This window comes from Python bivittatus, unplaced genomic scaffold, assembly GCF_059951505.1.
Source record: "Python bivittatus isolate LINGU-HERP-01145 unplaced genomic scaffold, Pbiv_v1 ctg000310_np1212, whole genome shotgun sequence".
NCBI classification, from domain to species: Eukaryota; Metazoa; Chordata; class Lepidosauria; order Squamata; family Pythonidae; genus Python; species Python bivittatus.
The window spans coordinates 2,408,828-2,432,883 of NW_028277054.1; the positions used below are offsets into that span (position 1 = coordinate 2,408,828).

Below are 24,056 nucleotides of genomic sequence, written 5' to 3' on the forward strand. Positions count from 1 at the left end.
GCTGAGGATTTTTTTGTATACATTTTTACGTCTAAATAGATTGCACTGAATGCAGAATATGATTACTTTCCTGCTTTGTTGCATTAGCTGATGTAAATACAGATCTCTGTATTATTTCTTTGATTATTTTGTTTCCTGATTTATGTTTTGTTTATTTACAGTTCATCACTGAGAACATTTTGTAACAGAGAAACTCATAACGCATACATAAACTCATGAAGAGTTGCTCTTATGCTCAGTTCAAACCAACATCAAAAGTTAAACACAACCAAAATTCCAGATTTATGGTGGGGTCCAGCTCAGCATAAAGAAAAGGAGAAGCTATGCTGGCGATCCATTTCTGAGGCTGTAAATCCTGTTTGAAAACTGGGATTATACAAAATCCTGTGCCACTCTGCAATTAAAAGGGAGTCCATAAAATTGCCCAAAATATGTGTACAAGCAGCCATGAGATAGACTGCTAACTCTCATCCCCTCCAAAATTTAGTTTGAACCCAAATTTCAAATTATTTAATTAAAACAGTTTGCTTAAATTAGGGCACTGAATTGCAGCAGACGGGAGAGGGGGTCTGGCAGAAGTCTATATTCAGTTTTACCCACTGTTTCTACACCAACCCTTTTTTATGATCTACTGAGGATTCTTCACCAGCAGCCAATTCAAGGAGATAACCCACAAGGAGGAATGTGCTATGGGAACGTGCTTCAAAAAGGATTTCAGGCAGGTTCATCATCATCAAACAGCTTTAATCAACCTGATGCCCTGAAAGTTGCTGGGAATTCTTGGAATGGCATTTCCAACAAAGTGGGAAGAACCTGGTTTGCAGAGGACTATTCTGGGATGACACAAACATCCAGACTCATCTCAAGGAATTGTCAAGAGAAGGAAAAGTAAGGCTCTTAAGACACCTCAAAACATGTCAGCAATTTGGAGCCTCACCTGAAATGACCTCCAGCAACAGCATCAGTTTGAGACCATCGCGGAAATCTTCGTCGATATTCTCGATCTGCGTGCCGGCTTTCCGAAGGTGGGAATTGCACCATGCTGTGAAAGTCTGAGAGAGGAAAGATGAAGGGAGATGAAGTTTGGGAACAACTCAAATGCATACACTGGAACAGCACTGGGCTCCTTGAAGACAAGAGGCAAATCAATTAAAACATTATTTTGGCAGGGAAGAAGACAGCCGTAGGATGCCCATTCGCTGTCCCTCTCCCCATCCCCTCTGTAGCTGCTCCAAAATTGAGGTGGAGGGCTGAAGTTTGGCAACTATTGAAAGTTCCCAAGATTTAGGTCCTGAACATGGAACCACATGACCTCTGTGACCCTCAATCACTCTTTCTGAAAGAGACCAGATTTCTGGCCTTCATGTTCTGCAGCGGTTCTGAACAGTCCACCTTGAGAAATTGTCCAGAGAAAGGGGAACAGGTTCAGAGATGCCTTTGAGACTTATCGGGCGGCTAGAAATGAAGTCCTGTGAACGGAGAATGGGAGAATTGGAGTGCAGTGCTAGGAATAGCTCAGAGACTGCACAGAACCTTCCAACTCCCAGGTCTCTGGTAGAGGACCCAAGATTGAGGAAGACACAAAACACCCATAGGGGTGAGAGAGGATTCTGGGAGTCGAACACATCTTAAAGTTGCCAAGTTTGAAAAACACTGGTGTAAACCAATTGTCCAGGCTGGGGAGTGGGCTCCCTTTCACTGGATATATCCAAATGAGGGCTCAACAGTCATCCTTCAGAGATGCTTCCTCTGTTGAGCAGCGACTGGACCCCACAGCCTCGAAGCCCCCTTTGAACCCTGTGATTCTGTTCTGCAGGAAGGAGACATCCAAACCCTGGCTGGATCTGCGTCATCTTCTGCCTGAATGGCTTTGTGCACAACCCCCCCTCCTCCCCAGCACTGATAGAAAGGCCAGGAGTGAATGTCTGTCTTGAGAACCACTCATGTTCCAAGAAATTCATCCCATCAAAGGGAAAGCTTACTCAGTCAGCATGCAGGGCTCACATGACTTCCAGAGAATCTTTGCAACTGTAAAGGCTAGGAATGTTAAATTTTCTGATTTTGGTGAGGTCCAGCCCAACTGGGAGAAAAGGAGAAGCTACCTTTGAGAGCCATTTCTGAAGCTGCAAACTCTGTTGGAAAGCTGGGGGGGATACAAAAAAACCTGTGTCACACGGCGGAACACCTAAAAACAGCCCAAACAGGTATACAAGTAGCCATGAGATAGGAGGCCAACGATTAGTCTCAACCCTTCCAAAGTTCTTCTAAAATTGAAAGCCAAAATCCACAGGAAGCTGAACTGTACAGTATCTATGGAATTCCACAAAGCTCACTCCATAGCCAACAGCGGAAGTGCATTGGGTTTTAGATGAGTTCTCATTCCTCCCACTGTTCTGGAGGTAAGCAACTCTATGGACCTGGGAGGGAATTAATGTGATGGAAAAAACAAGAACAGACTGATTCAGCACTGCGGATTTGGCGCCCTGAATAGTGGCGTCCCTTTCTCCCTTTGCAAACTCTTTGAGTGGCAACTTGTCAACTAGTCCAGCGTTCTCCAAGAGAAAAATTAAGCCCAGCTTGGATGCAGGAGGCCTCAGCCAGGAATTAACTGAGCAACGTCCACTGGGTCTCAGCAGAATTTTTTCTCCTTCACATCTGGAGGAAGTTATTTCTTTCCTTCTGTAGAAATTATGTATTGTCCAACTAGATGTTTGGCCGCCTTTCCTCCTCCTACCAGGACAAAAATGATCTAGACCAGTGGTTCTCAACCCTGGCAACTTTAAGACGTGTGGACTTCAACTCCCAGAATTCCCCAGCCAGCATGGCTGGCTAGGGAATTCTGGGAGTTGAAGTCCACAAACCTTAAAGTTGCCAAGGTTTGAACCAAACCTGTGTTCTGTATGCTGCAGCAGAAAGAAAAAGATGATGTACTGCAACCTGAAGCTACCTCAGAAGGCAGGAGAAAGAGGAAATCCCGTTTACACATGGCTGAGAAGAGGATTTAAGGAGAGGAATTGCATGCACTTTTTTGGGATTACAAATAGAGCCTTTGCAGCAGAGAAACTGCAGGCAGGTTTTTGGAAACACATTAGCTGGTTCCAGGTCCTTCTGGCCTGGTCTGAAGACCTTGCAACCATCTTTTCTTCACGAAATTTTGCAACCATCTTCTCTTCCATGACCATCACTGTCCTAAATAATTTAAGGAACAAATGCATGGGATTTATAAGTCTTGCTCTATCTGTGTGCATGTGGAGTGTGTACAGTGTGTAAACAGGTCTTTGTTTGATGAAATCTGTGGTTAACTGTGGAGCCACAAGGACACAGTGCTTGTTGTGAACTTACGTGAGCTTCCTGAAATCATCTTTCAAAAGCAGGAGAAGAAATTGCAACTAGGACTTTTCTAAAATTGCGCAAGTTGTGCAAGTTTACTTAGGCCTTGGTGCACTATGTCAGGTCTGGGTTCAGGAAGATGACCCCATGGGGTAGTTTGGGGGGGAAAGGGCGAGTAAGGGACACATATGGAAAAAATGGCCAGAAAGCGACTTTGTTTCATCCCCTTTCACCATTACAATGAATCATCAAGAGCAGAAGGTTTAGAAAGGAAAAACGGAAACGTAATCTGTGATACTCGTTATCATCACACGCTATGATGTAACCATTAGCATAAGATGCAAGCAGATCAGACAGTGTAAAGGGGGATTTTCACCAACGTAGGCTGGATTTATACTTCACATTAAGACATAGTTTGAAAAACACATCACCACTGGGGTTCGTACATCAGGCTAAGGCTAAACAAAATCAGTCACATTAGGGCTCAGTCCTGGAGAACAGGACCATCAACGGGATGTCTAAACAGCACAGAGAAGCCAAGTTGGTACGCCACCTTCATCAACCACTACGGGGGGACCGGCGTTCCAAGGTTTTCAAGAACTATCCACCTATTTACTGTGGGAAGCCAAAGACCGGTCTAGATGAACCTGGACTGATCCAGCAAAACTCCCGTAATGTGCTCACCAGGATGTGGGATGGCAAGATGGAAGATCAAACCACCACGTCCCACAAACGTTAGTCACTCACAAGATAATGCCCTTCCTTCTGAGATATTCATTGAGAATTTGTAAGTTTATAATAATAGAGGACACGATTCCTAGAGGTTGGTAAGAAGCATGAAATGTGTTGAGCTTCCCGCTTGGCAAACCAACTTGACTTGGACTGTCCTGCCAGAATGTGCCAAAATGAGAAGGTTCCATCACAACAGAACTCAGACAAAACCCTGTTTTGTTTCATGCTCAGAACACTCAAAATGACCATTTTGAGGTCAGTATGCTTTGCATACCCCATACTCACTTCTTTCTTTATCAATTTCTGTGTTTGATCACATGAAGGTAGCCATTACAGCTATGTGAAGCTCACAGCAAAAGCCCCATGGATGTAAATTCTGCTTGCTGTAGTCCAGTGTTTCTCAACCTTGGCCACTTTAAGACCTGTGGACTTCAGCTCCCAGAATTCCCCAGCCAGCCTTGCTGGCTGGGGAATTCTGGGAGCTGAAGTCCACAGGTCTTAAAGTGGCCAAGGTTGAGAAACACCACTGTAGTCTGTTTTTCTGGTTAACATTAATATTCCGCAGTAGTGCTAGTTCTCAGGGTTTAAGAATAATAGGACCAGCAGCTGACTGATTTTTCATCTCTATTTAATCCCAACCTTGCAAATAAAAAGCAAGTTTGGCTCCTCAAATGTAAATGAAATGGGGGCAATGACCCAGACCCCGTCTCTACCATGGATTCTTGCAACCTTTAAAAAAAAGTACTTTCTCTCTGCATTTGCTTCCTCCTTTACAATCCAGAACAGCAACGTCATAAATGAGTATCAAAGGTCGCACGGCACCCAGCAAGTTAAGATTTAACTTGCATTTCTGCTTGGGTTTGTGTTATACGTGGTCTTTCTACTTGCTCTTCGGTAAATCAGGCCAGGTGCTAGCTTTCAGCTGGCTCAGACTCCGCACCAAACTCTTTACTGGAGAAGAAAAGAGAGTGAGGTATTTGGAGACTTGCTTTTTAAAAAATTTGCCGCTGTTATTTATGCAGGCAAGTTCAGAGAAACAGCGAGGGGCGATGAATAAAGGATGTGACCAGCTGGAGATGCCGTGATCCAAATCCCTGTTTAGCTACAAAGATTACTGGGGAACCCTGCTCCAATCACTCATTCTCAACACAATTCATTTTATCTACCTACCCACCCACCCATCTTCTCTATCTATCTTCTCCCTTTGAATAAAATGTGTTAGTCAGGGGCTATCGGACTCCTCCTAATTTTGGACTATCACAAACTAACGTGGCTTTCCTCCCACAATGCTGGCTCAGGAGTAGCGGGGGGACCAAGGACCATTCCTCCCCCATTCCCATCATGGTTGCCCAACATATATTTCATATGTCTCATTCATTCATTCATTCATTCATTCATTCATTCATTCATTCATTCATTCATTCTTATATGGCTGTCCATCTCAACAAGTGACTCTGGGCGGTGGACAGAACTAAACTAAAATTTTGTAACTGCAAGCATTACAAAAATTCAAATACAAAGCAGCTGAGAAACACCCCATCTGAAACGTCCCCCACCCACCCTGGAAGTTCAACCAGGTCCCTTTTCTGCCTGCTCTGCGCATGGACGCCCTCGCTCATGCTTCCCCGCCGTTGCCAACTTCGCCCATTGAAGTTCACAGAGAGAAGCCCCAGGAGGGGCGGCTAGTGTCATAAGACGGTCATAGGCCGTCACAGACGACATATGACAGAGCATCCTTTTCTAGTTACTCAGCTCCTGGGCTATGAATAGGTCTTGTCATGCTACGTCAGTTGTCATCTGCAACAGCCCCAACTCCCAACACCTCCCCATGTCTCACACTCATGCGCGCAAACACATACACGCATGGATGGCGAAGCCTCACCAATTGCCGGAGGAGCACCAAGAGCAGCGGAAGCAGCCCCCAGGGAGAAGAAACGAGGCTGGTTCCCAGGACTGACTTCCTATCTTACTCACCTTCTTCATTCAGAAATGGGAGGCAAGACCTGACCGAGGGAGCAGCCGCGCCACACCAGCTCCTTCGAGAGCGCCAGTGGGGTTGGGCTCAGCCGCCTGAGAAGCTTTAAATGGGCTCCCAGAGCCCCGGGCAACTTTGTGCCCCCACCCCGGAACCATGGGACAATTGAGGTGGAAAGAGGCAGCCCGGATGGAGGGTTTCCCTCGAAAAGCTCGGAGGAAGAATCCAGCTGACGGCTTTGTCCTCGTCCCAAAAGCTGGCAACCCAGTGCAAAGTTGACCGGCATTGGAAAGTATCTGGAAAGGGCAACGGGAGGGGGGAAGAGCAACACAAAAGGAGCACATCTGTTCCTTGCAAGGCAGGCAGGACACCCAGTGCCCAGGGTGGGGCAGAAGGGAGGGCCAGAAGCTGAGCAAAGGCACTCCCGGGCACAAAGCAAGCAGTGTTGGGCCTGGCTGCTCTGCAGAACAGGGGAGATGGGGGGCTGTGGCTCTTGCAGACGGAGCCACACCAATTACCTAATTGTTATGTACCGTGGCCTCCCTGAACTGGAAGGGAAACAGAGGGGGAAACTTTCAACATCAGGGAAGGTGCTCCTTTCAAGGGGCGAATGCAGCTTCCCCCCAGCGGACACCTGGCCGATCTGCTGAGACTGGAACTCCCCAAATTCTTTCTGCTGGTGGCAAACTCTAGGAGTTGAGTCTCCCCACATCTGGAAGGCTTTGGGTTTAGGTGGGCTAATATAGGCAAGCTCCTGGCATTTACTCTAAACGTGCCCTGCATTTGTGTTCAGACTTCCAAAAGGAGCTAAGCTGGGTGGTAGCGATCCTGCACCCTTGTGCTGTACAAACATTGCACGATGCAATTATTTATCCCACGTGGGATAGGCCTTGAAGAGACATCATATAACAAGCAAACCCACCCTCCTCCTATTCCCAAGCCTGGAAAAACACCTAGGAAGTTCCCAGTTGGGCCCGGCAGAGCATCATGACACAGAGATGAACATTTTCCTTGGTGACAAACTTTGGTGCCTGAAAAGGTCTTCTCCCAGCCTCAGACCTGGGTCTGCTCCACAAGGGAGCTCAGGCCCACCTCACACCACCCCCAGCCTCATACAACTCCATAAGGTGAGGCCCGCCATGAGCTCCGAACATCCGACAAGCACCCTAAAGCCGGCTACCGGCACGATGGCACCAGCGGAGAAAAACAGCCCTTGCCAACAAGGGCCTCTGGCCAGCAAAAGCATGGCCGGAATAGCAAGATTGCATCCATTGGGGCGGGGGAGCGAAAGCAAGCGCATTCCCCCCCCGTGCAGGCGACTGGAACAGATGCACCCCCAGAACTGGCTGACTCACCCACCAGCCAGAGGGAAGGCTGAGCCTTGCTGCTCACCACGTTATCACCACCCCATGTGCCGATTCCCACGCTTGGAGGAATCTTAAAAGGTTTGGGGACTCCAAGGGTCTGCATTGCACGAGACAGCCCACCCCCCATCCGGCTCTCCTGGGTGGCACCAGAGGCGAGTGAATGGACGGGGCACACGGGGGCCTTTTTCCAAGCCTTTCGCCGCGCAGGGCCACCCAATCGGAGTGGCCTGTCGTGAGCTCAGCATCCAGGAATGCGGCTTCTGACAGTTTCTAATGAACCATTCATTTGAGAAGAAAGGTGGCCGAGGGAGGCTCTTCCACCTCCACCCCTCCAAAAAACATAATCAGGATCTAAACTTTTGTTTTTCCTTGTCTTTAAGCTCCCAAAGTAATCTCAAAGCTTAGTTATTCAGGCAGGGGTCAGGCAATGTCGGAAGATCTGCGTGACGGCTGTTCGTGACCTCACGACAAAGAAAAGGCCTTACTGTCGGATAACAGAGATACCACCTCCACAAGAAAAAACAAAGCCATTAAAGTTTTGCACCACAAAAAAAGAAAGGAAGAAATGGTGAGGAAGAAAGAGCGGAAACCAACGCATCGGTAATTTTGGCGCAGCTCTTAAGAGAAAAAGTTGTAGGGTGTTTTGTCCCGATTCGTAAAGCTGCCTCCGGAAATCGGCTTTCTCCAAAAAGGTAACCGCGACTAGGATCTGGGAGAAGTGAGTTAAGCAACCGAGCGTCGCCACTGGCTGAGTTCACAGTTGCTGCTGAACTAAATCTGGTTTCAGCAGAAGAGAATATATATAGCTCAGGGTTGAACTGTGGAGTGTGCCGCGTTTAGTTGTTTTCTTGCAGACGTTTCAACGCCAGGCTAGGTAACATCATCGGCGCGAGGGAGAGTGGGGTTTGCTGACGACGTAACCAAGCCTGGTGATGAGATGTCCGCAGGAACAAACTAAACTCAGAGAGCACCCAGTTCCCAACAAACTAAATTTGGGGTGCTTGGCTTCGATTAAGGCTGTTCTGAGAACTAGACCTCCAGGATTCACGGCTTCACCAGCTATCCTCTGTGGCCTATTCCACAAACCATCATTACAGCAAGCCACGGTGTATTGCAGCATGTGAATCCATTTCACTCTGTAGCAAAGGTATAAGAAGCCTTTTGCTTTTTTTTTTTTTTAAAGAGCTCAACATATTTTAAAGTCATTATCCTAGCGTTTCCCTCCTTAACTTCAATTTCTGGAATGCAGGCATTTCCCTCCAGTCAACAGAAGCCTTGTTCCAGTTCCCAGGGTTTACTGCTAGAATTTGGGAAGTTCTCTTCCAACTAGGAAACCAGTAACCCAGGCTGATGTTCATTCTATTAGCTCCAAGGGACTCCATGGACAACGGCCTGTTTTTATTATTCCTGCCTGAAGGACAGCTGTTTGGATAGATGGCAGAAAGAAGGGAAAAAAACACCTATAGACATGAACCTCAGCCAGCTTTATATAAATGTCCTTTGGCTGGCCATTCAAACTATGGCTTAGACTAGCGTTTCTCAACCTTGGATGTGTAGACCAGAACTCCCAGAATTCCTCAGCCAGCATGTGTGGACTTCAACTCCCAGAATTCCCCAGCCAGCATGAATTCTGGGAGTTGAAGTCCACACATCTTAAAGTGGCCAAGGTTGAGAAACACTGGTTTAGACCCAGTGACATTCCATAGTTTGAAATCGTGGAAACGACTGCCGAGATAGCATGTTCCTTCTCTGCTACCCAGCCCCATGTAAGCAAGCACGTTCTGGTTTCTGCTTGCTCTCCTTAACATCCACAGATCATGGATGAAAGGGGCTAGCAATCCTGGCTTGGAAAATGTGCACAAATAGCAGGTTTCTGGTTGGGCTGCAGCAGCAAACTGTGGTTCAGCCTCAGAGGAAGTCTCTGACTTCACCGGTGTGTTTATGCAAGAATGAAAAAGGACAGAGGGGTCAAAGAGTTATCCCTTCGTATTCAGGCTAGATATTGTTGGGTGAAGCAGTTCCTAGTCCCAGGCGTTGCTCCACATTCTGAGAAAAAGTAAACCCAGTTAGACTAATTGCATGCTGCGTGACATCTGGAACGGCTTTCTGCACAACGTCTGTAACAGAGCGTGGACACCGCCATATCTAATATCTAAAAATGTTTTGCCTATGAATAAGCCACGGACAGGGGAAGGCTTGAATTAAAGGCATCCTGTTTAAGGGAGAACCTGGGAGACAACATTTTTCGCCACTCCACCGCTACTCTCTCAAGCCAGCCGAGCCTTAAGGTCAAACTGCAGGCAGTGCTGAAAATTAATGAGACTTAAATGTGTTATTCTGACAGAGGGTGTGACTTGGCATTTAGAAAAGCAAAGGAGCTAATTAAGCAGGCCCTGTTTTGCCAGGCCCCGTTCTGGCAAGTTCTTCTCCAGTGCACACCCTTGCCAACCGTTCAACGCTCGAAAATTGTTAACTAACTTTTCGCGAGAGCCCGACCAGCCAGATACTCGGCGGTTTGCGAGCCAGCGTTTTCCTGCACGCCGCTCAACCGCTTCGGCCTGCTGCTTGTTGCAACGGGCAGGGCTTCTGAAACCAGCGATGAGAACTTCAGTCAAACTCAGCCTGGCTCCTGGCAGCGGCGTCTCCAAGGTGCGGTCCAAAGTCAAGACGGCAGCCGCGAGGGTGCCATCAGAACACCACCTGCTGCTTATGTGCCCCTGTGCCCTCTGAGGAGGAGGAGGAGAAAGAGGAGAAGGAGAAGGGGAAGGAGAAAGAGGAGGAGGAGGAGGAGGAGGAGGAGGAGGAAGAGGCCACAGCAGCCAAAGTTCTTCAGATATTGTTTGATTTGCATCAGAAACTGGCCTCAAACATCCCAGACTACTCAGCCTTTCAGGAAGCTCTTGAGTTCTTGACAATACAAGCTGCTGGCTTGATGCATTTAAGTACTGAGGTCAACCGTTTCATCCCTTAATCTGATTTTTAGGAAGTTTCAAGCGAGCTGCTCTGGAGCCCTGGCTAGATACGATCAGAGGCTTGGGCCATCTTTGTACATATACTTTGCAGAGACAAAGATCTCATGTTTTTCAAGTCAGCCTTTCCTTCCATGCCCTGCATTTATCCTAAAAGGGATCTTGGCATTAGAAAATCGATGAAGCTCCCCCCCCCCCACAACCATCACACGCTCTTAATTTCAAAGCAGAAAGACCTTTCTTGCAGCCAGTTTTCCCGCTCAGGCTTCCGAACTGAGGATCTGAGGATGTCACCGAAAGACCTCCCCAATTCTGGTAACAGAAAATTTATGGGAAGACTGGAAAAGCTGGCATGATTCTCCTTCATGCCCTTGAGCCAGCTGCGAAAATATACTACAAAACCAATGCTGGGGGTGGGGTGGAGGAATGAGACGAAATTGGAGGTATTCCAAGACCATTGGGGGAACAGGATAGGAAAGAAATATTTATGGAAACTTTGAAATATGGAGAGAAGGAACGGTTTGCCCCGGGGGGGGGGAGTGGATTTGTAGGAAAATGGAAATTTGGAAGAGAATGTGTGCAGCTCATAATAGGAGACATTATTTAATTTATGAGATCTGGAAATAAAAATACCTCATTTAAAAAAGGTCCATATTATTATGCTTTATTTCAATGCTGTGTTTCTGCCTTCAGGTATTCAGAAATGCAAAAGAGAGAGAGTGAGAGAGAGAGAGAATCACTGTAAAACATTTATACTAAGAAGCAAGAAAAACTGGATAGTGAGTTAAATTCTTCAAACGGAAGTTCAGGAGCGTCAGAATATACAAGCCTCTCAACTTTTCCATGTCATTTCTGGTCTCTATTGCCACACCTAGATTCTTTAATTTCACCTTATCTGGGCCGTGGCTGAATCCAAGCAAGCAGGAAGCGAGACAGGACGAGGCTGAGCTCCTAGATCAAACACCGGAAAATTTAATGTTCCTTTCCAACATCAAATCCCACGAGAGCGGCTTCTTCCACAAGACAAACACAACAGCAGAGTTTCCATCAGGGGTGATACAACCCTTCCAGTGGGGACCACTAGTTTGCAGGGAGCTGGGATGGGCTCATACAGTTTGCAAAAATTCTTTAATTATTCCGCTCCTGGCCTTACAATAAAAAAATAGCAATCAGAACCTGAAGTTGTTGGGGTTTTTTTTCCATTTTCCCCAGACCTCCAGTTCTTAACTTTTGCACTGGGAGAAGAAGAAAAGCAGCCATTCTGGAACCCTCCCCCCCAAGAAAGACAGAAAAAGAAAAGGATTTGGAAGGGGAGGCCAGGGGTGGGGAGGAAACTCACCAAAAAAGCCTGCCATCCTTTAAGTATATAACTCTCGTTAGTATCCTCACCCAGAAAGTCTAAAACAGCAGTCATAGGGGTGGTCCAGCCGAATTGCCTGGGAGCATGGAGCACGTTTAAAAGAATCAGGTGTACATGGCTGGAAAAGGGAAAACTTTTTTTTTTCTGGCAGACACTTAGAAGACAACACTTCTCCAAGCTGGTGCCCTCCATGCTGGTTGGGAATTCTGGAAGTCAGCATTTTTGGTACACATGAACTTGGGGAAGTAGGCAATATTGGACTAAGCAGACCAAGAGGCTGACTAAAGTAGTAGTAGTAGTAGTAGTAGTAGTAGTAGTAGTAGTAGTAGTAGTAAAATAAGATAGTGTCTCCTTCAAGCCAAGCTTGACTCTGATGACTCTGTGGACAAATCCATGAAGTGTTTCTTGACACCAATACAGAAGTGACTGGTCACTGCTGTCCTCCAGTTTACAGGCCTGGGATCTCCTAGTGGTCTCCCATCCAAGTCCTATCCAGGCCCAAACCTTAGTTGTTTAAAAAAAAAAAAATCAGCGAAGATGCCAACTTTAAAAGAGAGTTAAAGACAAGAATATTTATCGACCAGAGCTTATGACCTTCATTAGAAGTTGTTTTCCTTGTCAGTGAAGGAAAGTGGCATTTTGGTGGTGGTGCCTCCTTTATGGAACACCCCCCCCCCCGAAAAGCCTGCCAAGTCTTCTATTCTGGTCCCACTGACATCAAGCACAGAGCCGTTTATTTTCCTAAGCATTTCCAGAGCGTTTTTCAAATTTCTTGACTCTTGCAAACGCTGGAGTGATAGGGTCTTCTGATCAACTCTGTTGGGCTGTGCTCTGTGTTGCTGTCACGTTTACTCCTCCGTTGTACGTTTTAACATCTGTACATTGCCTACAGATCTGCTGTTGATGTGCACAAACCAACCAACCCCCCCCCCCATTTTCCAAGCAGGAGGCCACAGATCCTCCTCATTCACTCAGCCTGGGAAATCTGAATCGAGAACAGTGTTTTTCAAACTTGCTCACTTTTAAGATGCGTGGACTTCAAGTCCCAGAATTCCCCAGCCAGCCATGCTGGGACTTGAAGTCCACACATCTTAAAAGTGAGCAAGTTTGAAAAAGACTGATCTAGAACCTCTCCATTCGGATTTCCAATATTCTCTGCTCTTTTCCTACCTTGCTTAGCTAGGATTAAAGGAGAGGGTTTCCTAAGCTGCTGAAAGCTTATGCCGTCCTACAGCTGACCGGCTCTGCAATGGAGAATCGAAGGACACTGAGAAGGGTGATCTGCCCGCAATCTGGACAAAGAATAAAGGGGGGGGGGGGAATGCTTTGCAGGGGCCCTTGACTGTGGCCACTCCTTAGCTTCTTCGTAGTCCTCTGCTGGGTTTCTGGAGCAAGCTCTTCCCCCAAGCCAACTGTCTTGACCACACTCGTGGCCTAGCAGAGGGGGCTAAAGAAACATCTAAAGGAAAAGAGAAGGGGGGGGAGAAGCAGCAAATCTCAGCTACATAGTTCGCAAATCATAGTGTACAGTGCAAGGCAGCTTTGCACAGGCATGACTTTTTCATTAACCTGAAAGGTCAGGGAAGAGATCCATGTATAATCTGTTCACGTTGCCCAGCAACTGACATTTCCAGGGCACGGAGTATGGAAACACCGGTCAAAGGGCCAATTCTCTGTCCTTTTTTCTTTTTTTGCTTTTTTTTGGGAGGGGGAGGGATGAAATGAGGGAGCCAACAGGTACACCGAAGGGTCAAGCCCTTCCCTTCTCCTTTTCCCAATTAGCTTCCGGAATAATTGCAGGACTGGGGTGGGTTGGCAGAGCCCCCAGGAGCGTCAGCCTGGCTAGGTAAGGGGCATAAGGGGGCTGTTGCAAACTTCTTCCTTTTTTAACTCCAACTTCCTGACCAGATGCTAAAAGGGGAGCCTGGAATCTAAACAAGGAACAAAGAAAGTTCCAGGCGCGGACCTTTTGGAGAGAGAGGTTTTTTGCAACTGCAGGTTTTGTGAAAGAATCCAGTTGTTTCAGGCGGGAGAACTGGCAGGAAGAGGAAGGTGCATGGAAGGGAGATGGTCACACTGCTTTAAATACCAACGAACTGGGTTTCAACTCTGATCTCCGTGGCAAACAGCATGGACTGGACAGGGCGGAGGAACGTGCCCCTTCATTTGCTGCACCCCGCAGCCAAAAATACCCAGAAAATGCCCAACTATAACGCAGGTGACAAGTTTTGTGTGGGCACCAAGTTAAAACTCGCCACCGGTTAAACAACCGAGGACAGGACTTGCTGAAGTCATCCATAAACCGCAGGAGCAACAGGGGCACCCTGAGATATGCAGCTGCTGGGTTGCAAACACCCAAATGCCTCTCCTAGGCTCCTTCGGCACTGAATCCCCCAACCTGGCGCACTCTGCAAATACTGATATGCCCCTACCTGGGGCAAGGGCCATGGTGGCTTCATATCAGTGCCCCTCAACCGTGGCCACTTTAAGATGTGTGGACTTCAACTCCCAGAACTCTGGGAGTTGAAGTCCACACATCTTAAAGTGGCCACGGTTGAGGAACACTGTTCCATATGATTGGAGGTACATGAAGCACATGATTTTAAAAAGTGCAGAAGACCATTTACTTGAACCTCACGGAAGAGGAGCCGACATGGCAATTCCAAGGATGCCCACCGAAGTTCTCCCATTCAAAGAAAGTCCACCATCCCCAGGAGCTGCCAACCAAACGTCTTTCTTCTGCATCTCCGGTTTAGAATCTGTTTCTGAAATGGAACCTAACGCCGCTTAAGGGGTCTCATTTGCGCAGCTATATTTATATTTCTTGCTAAAAACAAACATCCTAATTTCCTTCAGGTTTGAGTATTCACAGCACAAATTGTCCAATTCTAATGCTGGCTTCCAACTTTAGACCGACCACGGCGGGAGGTAGGAGTGTTGCTTCCGCGTCTAAAATTAAATCCCTCAGGCCTCGCGAGTCACTCTCCTCCACAGGACGCTGCGGAGCCAGACCATGGCCTGCGTAAAACTGGAAAACGCCAAATAAAGGAAAGGGGGGGAACCACACATTTCCCAAAGATAAACTAGGATAGGCCTTTCCCAACCCAGGGGTCTGCACTGGCCCCATAAAAACCTTGGAATGGCACCAGGTTGGGGAAGGCTAGTCTCAACCCAAAGCTTGGCAAATTAAGATTTTAAATCAAGGTTTGAGCTGAGAGTGTGTCAGCCTTTTGAGGTAGGACAGGTAAGGAAGCAGGCATCACAAGAATACTAAAACTCTACTTTATTGATATAGGCGATCATAACAGAATCTTGAAATACAGAGTTTCTCCTTCTTTCCCTCTTGTACCAAAGAGAGTCAAGGCAGGCCACTCTTGAGTTTCTTTCTCACCATTTCTTATTCTCTAGGACAAAGCTCATGTTTTGCTCATAGTCTCTGCATAGCTCCTCCAAGGTCATCTCTGTGTCTCTCAACAGAGTGAGACTCAGTAAGGCTGTCAGCTACTCCCACCCTACATCTGGGAGCCCTCTGACCTTCTCTCCAACCCAGTCTTGCTTCAGGAGGAAGGCTTTGGGGATGAAGTCGATGGAAGCTTCTCCAAAGGATCATGTCCAAAGCCCTAAAGGGTGAACTTCTAGGTGCCCATCTGAACATGCCAAGACCCAACACTCCAAAACCCTAGGATTAGCTCCTTTTGACAAACCCAAGGACCAAAGCTACACTCATAATCTTTCATATCTTCATATTCCTGCTGCATACCAGACCAGGAACACCCACCAATCCCAGTTACTTAAACCAGAGTCCAGAGTCCACTAATCTTTCAGCAGAAAGCAAACAATGTCTTAACACAGATCCCGGACAATCAAGAAACCAGGTGGAGAACAGAAGAATGCCAAATGTTAAGTGCCAAATGCCTGTTTTGGAGCTAATCCACTCTAAGGTCTGAAGCAACCTGGGTTTCAAAATCTAACCTCCAAGCTCCTTTAAAAAAAAACAGGAAGGGAGGAGTCAACCTTTCAGGGTTAGCAGAATGTCCATAAGTGGAATGAAAAGTTCCAAGCTATGACAAGATCTAAAAAAAACTGTGCCGATGACTAATAATGGATGAATTTGGCAGAGAAGAGGTCATATATGGTCCTGGGTTGTCACCTCCTCTTAATCACGACTACTGGGGGCGGGGGGGGGACTCCCAAACCAGTGACTATGATTCCTATGCAGGTTCAAAATCTGAACAATCCCCACCCCTGGAAAAATTAAGTACTGCCTGGGAGTGGGACGGGACCACCCCTAACTGGTAAATACTACATTCCATACTGGCCCCTAATTTGTACAAAGAAGTTTGCCCTTCAGGGTCCCCAATTCGGAGAAAGCCACGAATCCCCATAGCTGGGGTTCAGGCACCACACTAAACCAAGGTTTGTTTTAACTCTACAACAGCTGGATTCATACAACATGGTAAGTAGGGAAAAAAACACACAGACACGCCTGCAGAGTTTTTAGACTAGGGTTTTTCAACCTTGGTAACTTTAAGTGGACTTCAACTCCCAGAATTCCCCAGCCAGCATGGCTGGCTGGGGAATTCTGGGAATTGAAGTCCACACATCTTAAAGTTGCCATGGTTGAGAAACACTGTCTTAGACTGTTGATGTGGTATAAATATTATATAATATTTATTACCAAAATCAAAACTTAAGGTCAGGAAGGAGGCTGGTTATCAAGACGGCGCTCAACTCACAGTCATCACCCGTCCTTGCCACACAAGGAATGTGTGGGGGTGGAAGGAAGAGAACGGTTTACACACCCACGTGCGCGCACAGACATAAACCTAGATTTCTAATGTACCGGAGGAGATCTGCTTTTACTTGCCTCATTCCCTGGAAAAAAAGGAGAAGCAGGAGATGAATCACGGCGAGGCAAAGAGTTGCAAATGCGTTGGACGTGATGCCGAGTTTCGCTCGCCAGCCTCCATCCCACCTCCGTTCTCCTCCAGCTTACAGATCAGGCTGCCTTTGCAAGCCCAGAATCTCCACCAGCTTTTAAAGTAGAACCTATTTGCTGGCCCAAGAACCTCTCAGATACCCCTGGACTGAAGGGCAAAAAAAAAGGCACCCCAATCAAGTGTCAGCACCCCAACTCATTAGTGCCTTTTGAGCACTGATGGGCACGCCTTGGTTTACCTCTGCCTGGCGCAACGCACTGGTTGCCAGTTTGCTTCTGGGTGCGGTTGAAGGTGCTGGTGGCTACCGATGAAGCCCGAGATACAGGGGGGACCATCTGTCCCCCGTAACATCTGCCCAGCTGATTCGATCCTGCAGGGCTGGCACACTCCAGGTTCCTTCAGTGAAACAGTGTCATCTCTCAACATGCCTTCTCTGTAGCAGCGCCTGCCCTCTGGAATGAGGTTCCCCCCAAGATCCGGACGGCCCCCATTCTGCTATTGTTTAGAACACCGTTTCTCAACCTTGCCAAGATGCATGAACTTCAACTCCCAGCATTCTGGCTAGGGAATTCTGGGAGTTGAAGTCCACATGTCTTCAAGTTGCCAAGGTTGAGAAACACTGGTTTAGTAGAGCTGTGAAGACCTAGCTCTTCTCCCAGGCCTTTGCAAGGAAGAGTGAGACCCCTTGCTTCATTTCAACTGATCTGTCACGTTTGCCATATTTTATCTTTTACATATCGTCCTCGTTTAGATACATCCTTCGTATCTAAAGCAAGCCTACTCACCTAGGTTTTTTTTCAACCTAGTATATAACATCTGCTATATACAAGTAGTCCTCAACTCATGGTCACAATTAGGACCAGAATGTCCATTGCTTAGCAATGGGGTCACTGAGTGAGTCATGACCAATTTTACGATCTTTTTTTTGCCACGGTCGTTAACCAAATCACATGATTGTTAAGCGAATCCGATTGTTAAGCAAATTGTCTTTGCTTGTCAGAAGCCCCCTGGGAAGGTCGCAAATGGTGGTCATGTGACCCCAGGATGCTGTAACCATTGTAAATATATACCAGTTGCCAAATGCCTGAATTTTGATGACATGACCATGGGGACACTGTGATGGTCATAAGTGCACGGACTGGTCATAAGTCACTTTTTTCAGCGCTGTTGTAACTTCGAATGATTGTTAAACAAATGGTCGTAAATCAAAGACTACCTGTACTGAAATCAACTTTCTAGCAAGCAATCAGCTTAAGAGCCATCTTATATTTTGCTACAATTATTCCTTAATTGCTTTCCCCACCCGCTCCCCTGACAGGAGAGTGCAAATGTGCCAATTCCACAACAAGGCACTTTGATTCCACAACAAGGCACTTTGATTCACAAGAGGAGAAACTGAATCCTTCAGCCTGCAAAAGCTTATGAATCACAACGGGATGGGATGGTGTGGGGGTAATACTTCCAATTATGACTAGGGACATCCAGATTGCAAATCCTCATTTAACCACAAACCTCAGTCGACCCTCCCCTGCAGGTTTGAAGGATTTAAAACATGAAGCCTGGCGCTCTTTCACATCCAGCTTTTGGGAAATATAATCTCCACAATAAAGCGATAAATCTGGCAAATTCAGAAGGCTGTTGTTTGCAAATTCTATCCTGCAATTCTATTACTCTGACTAATTAAAGTCATAGGAAAATGAAATTACGCCTGTTCTTACTCAGCGTCTGCCAACATCCTTTACACCAGTGTTGTCCAAACTTGGCCACTTTAAGATGAGTGGACTTCAACTCCCAGAATTCCCCAGCCAGCATTCTGGGAGTTGAAGTCCACTCATCTTAAAGTGGCCAAGTTTGGACAACACTGCTTTACACACATCAAAGGGGGGGGGGGGACGGGGAGCCAAAACAAACCTGGTTCCATCAACTGCACAAGGGGGGAAAAATCAGGCACATTTAGCACATTTGCACCGTCGCTTTTTAAAGCAAAATTTAAGCTCAGAATTGTACTTTGGGGGCTGTTTCAAAGTGCAAAGTTAGAGACCTCCCAAGCTGCAGAAAGCAGCAGCAAATAGTGGGGGGGGGGGGGGTAACATCTGTGCAAAAAGGGGGTCCTTTCCCTAAACATGCCATGCACCCCCACATACAATCCAAACTTCCCTGGCAAAGCTCCCTTTGGACCCTGTAATCAGTCAAGCTGCCCCCTGAAAGGAGCAGACTGAGGTCCCAGAATTTGAAAAGGGAGCCAAGGGGTCGAGTCTTTCCTGTAAAGCAAAAAAGTCAGGCGGTTTAGCTGGCTGGAGAGTGACAAATGCCACATGCGCTATTTTGTGACAGGTTTCCCCACCTGGATCAGCCAGATTATAAACAGAGAAAACTGGTAAAGCAGTTCCTTTGCTAATGGGTTGAGGTGGGAAGGAGCAGGAGAGATGGGAGGATCAGAGCCAGTCTGTTCCATCTAATCAGCAGAAAAGGAAATGAGGGTGTTTCGATGGCCAAGGCCTGCGCTCCACCTTTCATCTTCCCGTCACAATCAGACCCCTGAGAAAGTTAGAAAGCCCCCAACTCCCCCCCAGCTGCACCAAGGTTGGGGTTCCACACGTATTGGGCCAACAGCACATCGGGTTACCACCATGCTGCAGAATGAATGGGGAGGGTGGAGTTGGGCAGAGTCCAAATTTGGGAGACCCACCTTCAAATCTTCACTTCACAATCTAAGCTAGTCTTAATGTTTAACCCAGTGTTTCTCAACCTTGGCCGCTTTAAGGCGGGTGGACTTCAACTCCCAGAATTCCCCAGCCAGCAAGGCTGGCTGGGGAATTCTGGGAGTTGAAGTCCACCCGCCTTAAAGCGGCCAAGGTTGAGAAACACTGGGTTAACTTATATGGCCTCACCAAGTAATCAAAAAACCAAGTAATCAAAAGCAGAAGAACCACACGGCACCTCTACAGAGATGGAGTCAAACCAACGACTGAATAATCACGGGTGTCGAGGGAAAAGCTCAATTGGTCACTTGGCCGCTAGATGACACCAGCTGTAGATCACTCTCTTGACCCAGGTCTTGTTAGGCGGCCTTGGTTCAACACCCCAAGCGCTGTTTTGCCATGCTGAGGGCCGCGCAGAGAGTGTACCGGCCGCTCCGACTCCAAACACGTGCGAGGTTCAGAGCAAGGACCTCGGGTCAAACTCCAGGTTTCACATCTGTCCTTGCACAAAGTGCTTTGGACTTCCGGTGATTTGCTCAGCAGGATGAGCAAATCCTCCACCAACGGCCACTCACCTCCTCAGAGGTTGGCCTCTTTCGTCCGGTAAGGAACAGAGGGCAGCCAGGATGACCTTGCGGTTTCCTCTGAAGGCTTCTGAAGGCCTGCCTTGTCTACCTACAAAGCTAGACAAACCGGATATTTCTAGACTTCCTTTGACCATCGAACAGAATCAATGAACTCAACAGGTTACGGCGGGGGGATGGCCCCACGTGCTCTTTGGCCTCCTTTTAAAGCTAGGCAGAGCCCCGCAAATGGGCTGGAGCGCTGCTTCCATTGTCCCCAGATGCTATTCCTCTGCCTCTGCAACCCTTGGCAGAAATTACTCGCCTGAACTGTCCATCTGGTTCTTTTTCCTCCTTCCTGCTCCGTATGGAAGATCACTTCACCTTCCCGTTTGGCTCGGGAAGGAACTAAGATTGCAAGGAGGACATGTACGTTCTCAACAGACAACTTGGGATCTAGCATTAGTAATGGCCCGATCTGCTCCATGTCACCCATGTTAAGTGGGAGAGGGAATTAAAACAATCAGCAGATGCATGGATGCTTGGGCTAAAGAGGCATCCAGAGTTGGAAGGCTGAAGGCTTTTGAGGTGGCTTTGACCCCAAGCCCAGATTACAATCCAAGGCTCAGTTAGGACATGGTGTAAACTTCACACTGAGGCCTGTTCAACCCACAACCCCAGTTCATAGAGCACCTGTCCGCTTGCTTGAATGGGCACATTACAAGTACTCACTTAACAACCACTCATTCAGTGATCATTCAAACTTATGACGACAACCAACAAGTGGTAGTTACCGGTCCTTGTACTTATGGCCGTCGCAGCATCCCCGTGGTCACATGATTGCGATTTGTGACTTTCCCTGCTGGCTTCTGACAAAAGCAAAATCAATGGGGAAGCCAGCAGGAAGTCAGAAGTCGCAGTCATGTGAGGTCCTCGCTTAACGACAGCAGCCGGGACTGCCGTTGCTAAGCAGCATGGTCACCTGAAATATTTTATTTGGCAATGCTAAGCCAACTCATAAATCAACTGGGCTAAAATAGAGGAGGGTGATGGGAACTGTAGTCCACCAAAGGGTGCCAGGCTAGAGAAGGCTGCCTTTGATTATTGTTTTTCCTACGTTCTCCTCTTCCTGGTTCACCTATGCCACACAATTTTTCTAAACGTATTTGCAAAGCCCAGTTAGCAGAAAAAGAAGCTCGCCCCAGGGTTATTCAATAGGGTGTTTAAAGTAGCTTGGATATTTTCTAGTATTAGGGAGAAAAGTCAACTTTCATTCTCCCTCTGCCCTCCCCCAATACGTTCTGTCTATACTCTGCTAGCCTGCAATCAAGTGCATATTCATTTTGACGTGAGAGGTGTTTGTATAACACCTTACGAAATTGCTTACAATGGCAGAGTAGGGCGTGCTTACATTCCTACATAAACTTGCATTTCTTCCCAACTGCTTGGTTATAGCTGGGTTTTGCAGGGAGGGCCAGCCCCACCCCACATCCCCTAGGGCAGTGTTTCTCAACCTTGGGAACTTTAAGATGTGTGGACTTCAACTCCCAGAATTCATGCTGGCTGGGGAATTCTGGGAGTTGAAGTCCACACATCTTAAAGTTCCCAAGGCTGAGAAACACTGCCCTAGGGTACCTTGTCAAGTCAACACTACTACACATTCATATATACAGCCTTGTCTGGCCTCCGATTTGGCAACCGGATGGGGTTAGCTGCAACGCTGCAGAGGATCATACCTATACTGGATATGCCTGTAGCCATTGTTTACCCTACAGCAGAGACCTTAAGCAGAAAGTGACCTTCCTTCTCACTGCATTCAGATTCCTGACACAGCTGTGTATATATCTACAGTTTGTGCTGCAGTCATTCAGATCAGAGCATCTGAGAGTAAGGAGAAGATCAAGGGGTTCACAGGAAATGTTGTCACAATGGGTTCCCCCCTGCAAGGGCAAGCTTATATTTTATCTTGGTCCACCGTTCCCACCTAAGATACGTGGCCTTGTCTCCAGGAACAGTATCCAAAACAAGGCAGGAGAAACCAAGGCTGGTTGGACAAGCTCTCCTAAGAACACGCAGGTTTCCAGAGGAAGTTCTCAGAAATGTATCCAAACCTGCTGAAAATTAAAACCACTACCACCTGTAAAATGCTTGCGCCCACAAAATGTGTATCTTCAGCTTTTGTACACTCTCAGGAAAACCACAAGAGTTAACTGTAGTTTTCTTCTTTTAGCTGAAGTGCTTCTAAAAAAAAAAAGAGAGAGAATTTCTGAGCCAGAAACCAAGCACGTCTGTCCTCCTTGAAAGCAACCTTCTGGATGGGCTCATCAAAGTGACTGAATTCTATGAGTTGGGGTTTGATTGGCAAAGACCCTCGGTTGTAATTGGATGGAGTGTGCAAAGTGAGATAGAAAACTCACATTTTATTCCTCTCCAGTGTTTTATGCACCCAGCTATATTAGCGCTCCTGCAGAATCCCCACCAAGACCGAGAAGCAGACTTGGTCAAAGTCTCACTCAAGGAGGCAACAGAGCGAGGCTCCAAGGTCAACAGGGAGAGATCTTCTCAGGAGAAGCAAGGCATAGGGGTCAAATCAGATAACCTGATCCTAGCAATTTGGAGGTGCTCCTCAGCTAGCCCAAAGCACCTATTCCACATTTTCTCGAGGCAAGGCACCCCTTTAGGATAAAGCTATCAGCATCACCCCCTAAATGACAGGCAACATTCCAGCTGCTGGAACTGTGGCTTTTCAGAGCCAGCTGGCTGGCCACCGTGCACCCGACTGCTGGTCTAAGATGGATCCTTGGCCTGCTCCTCATCCGGGCTCTTCTCTTTTCACGGCCGTGCCCTCAACAACACAGCAGGGACACCTCGATGCAAAATCTGCCTGGGAGAACGGCCGGGACACCCTTCCACCGAGGCGTCATCCCCACACTTTGCGTCTCTGAAAAAGCATCGCCCTCCTCCCCCCTCACGTCCGAAGCCACAGAGAGGAACTCAAGGGAAAAGCCACAGAGAATTCCCATCATTCTTTTGCCTTATTAGGTTGCAGAACCGTGTAATTTTGTTTTGTTCTGAGCGAGGGATTTAGGCAAAGCTCGAGGAGCGTCAGCAGGAAGCTGCTTTGGGGGAGACAGAGCCTTTACACAAGCTGGGGGGCAGAGATCAATCCCACCCGCATGTCGGCGGCAGAACTGGTCTTCCCTGTGCAAGAATGCCGGGCAGACGGCAACAGGTGCGTTCCGCTGTTAAGAACCGCTTCGGAAAGCCCTGGCTTTCATCTTCCCTCCCCGCTTGAAACTAACTGGCCTCACCAGGCACAGAAAGCGTAAGCTGAAAACGAGCATCAGGAGCTTTCCAGAGATGCTCAGACGGAGCCCCTGAAGCTTTTACTTCTACGGAGAAGGCCCTGGGGGGATCAAGTAGGCTGACTCGGAGCATGAAGCGGAAGCACGGGGGGATCATCTGGTTGAGCACCTGAAAGCAACCTACACCCCCTCTTACAAACCAACTGTGGGAAGTGTAGTCCCATGCACCTTGGAGAAGCCTGGCTGAAGTGGGACCACTCCCTCCGTGCTTCACACTTCCCCATCCCTTGAAGCAAAGGACCGGTGATAAACTTGGCAACGTGAAGTTCTTCTGAACAGGGCTCCAGCTGTTCCATTTCATCCCCTTCCCTGTGCTCCATCCAGTCAGCAATCTGTACAAACTAAGAACCATCAATCGTGGCTGGAATGGGTTTGGGGAAAGGGCAGCTCACCCATTCTTTTTTTTTTTGAACTCTTCTTCTTAGGAATTGTTGCAGTTTTGCAAACCACCGGTTCCCATAAGCATGCTAACACCTCTTCGCAGGTTACATAATCACTGGCCCTTAGAAAACAGAGATAAGGATTGGGAGCTATGCCCTGACATAGCCTACAGCAGCGTTTCTCAACCTCAGCAACTTGAAGATGTGTGGACTTCAACTCCCAGAATTCCCCAGCCAGCATGGGAGTTGAAGTCCACACATCTTCAAGTTGCTGAAGCTGAGAAACACTAGTCTACAGGAAGACACGGTGGATCAGAGTGAAGGACGTTCTGCCCCTCATCCTCTGCTCAAGTCTGAATCCACTGCCAATCAA

At 47.6% G+C, this 24,056-nt stretch overlaps 1 protein-coding gene across 6 annotated transcripts in view; it reads right to left on the bottom strand.

Moving 5' to 3' along the window:
• The window catches only part of ACTN4 (actinin alpha 4), a 75,488-nt gene that overhangs the window by 39,547 nt on the left and 11,885 nt on the right, over positions 1–24,056 (bottom strand). For all 6 annotated transcript variants that reach the window (XM_088139819.1, XM_088139817.1, XM_088139814.1 and 3 more), the window contains exon 2: positions 938–1,052. In XM_088139819.1, the coding sequence (XP_087995945.1) occupies positions 938–1,052 (115 nt within the window). The remainder of the gene's footprint in view (positions 1–937; positions 1,053–24,056) is intronic.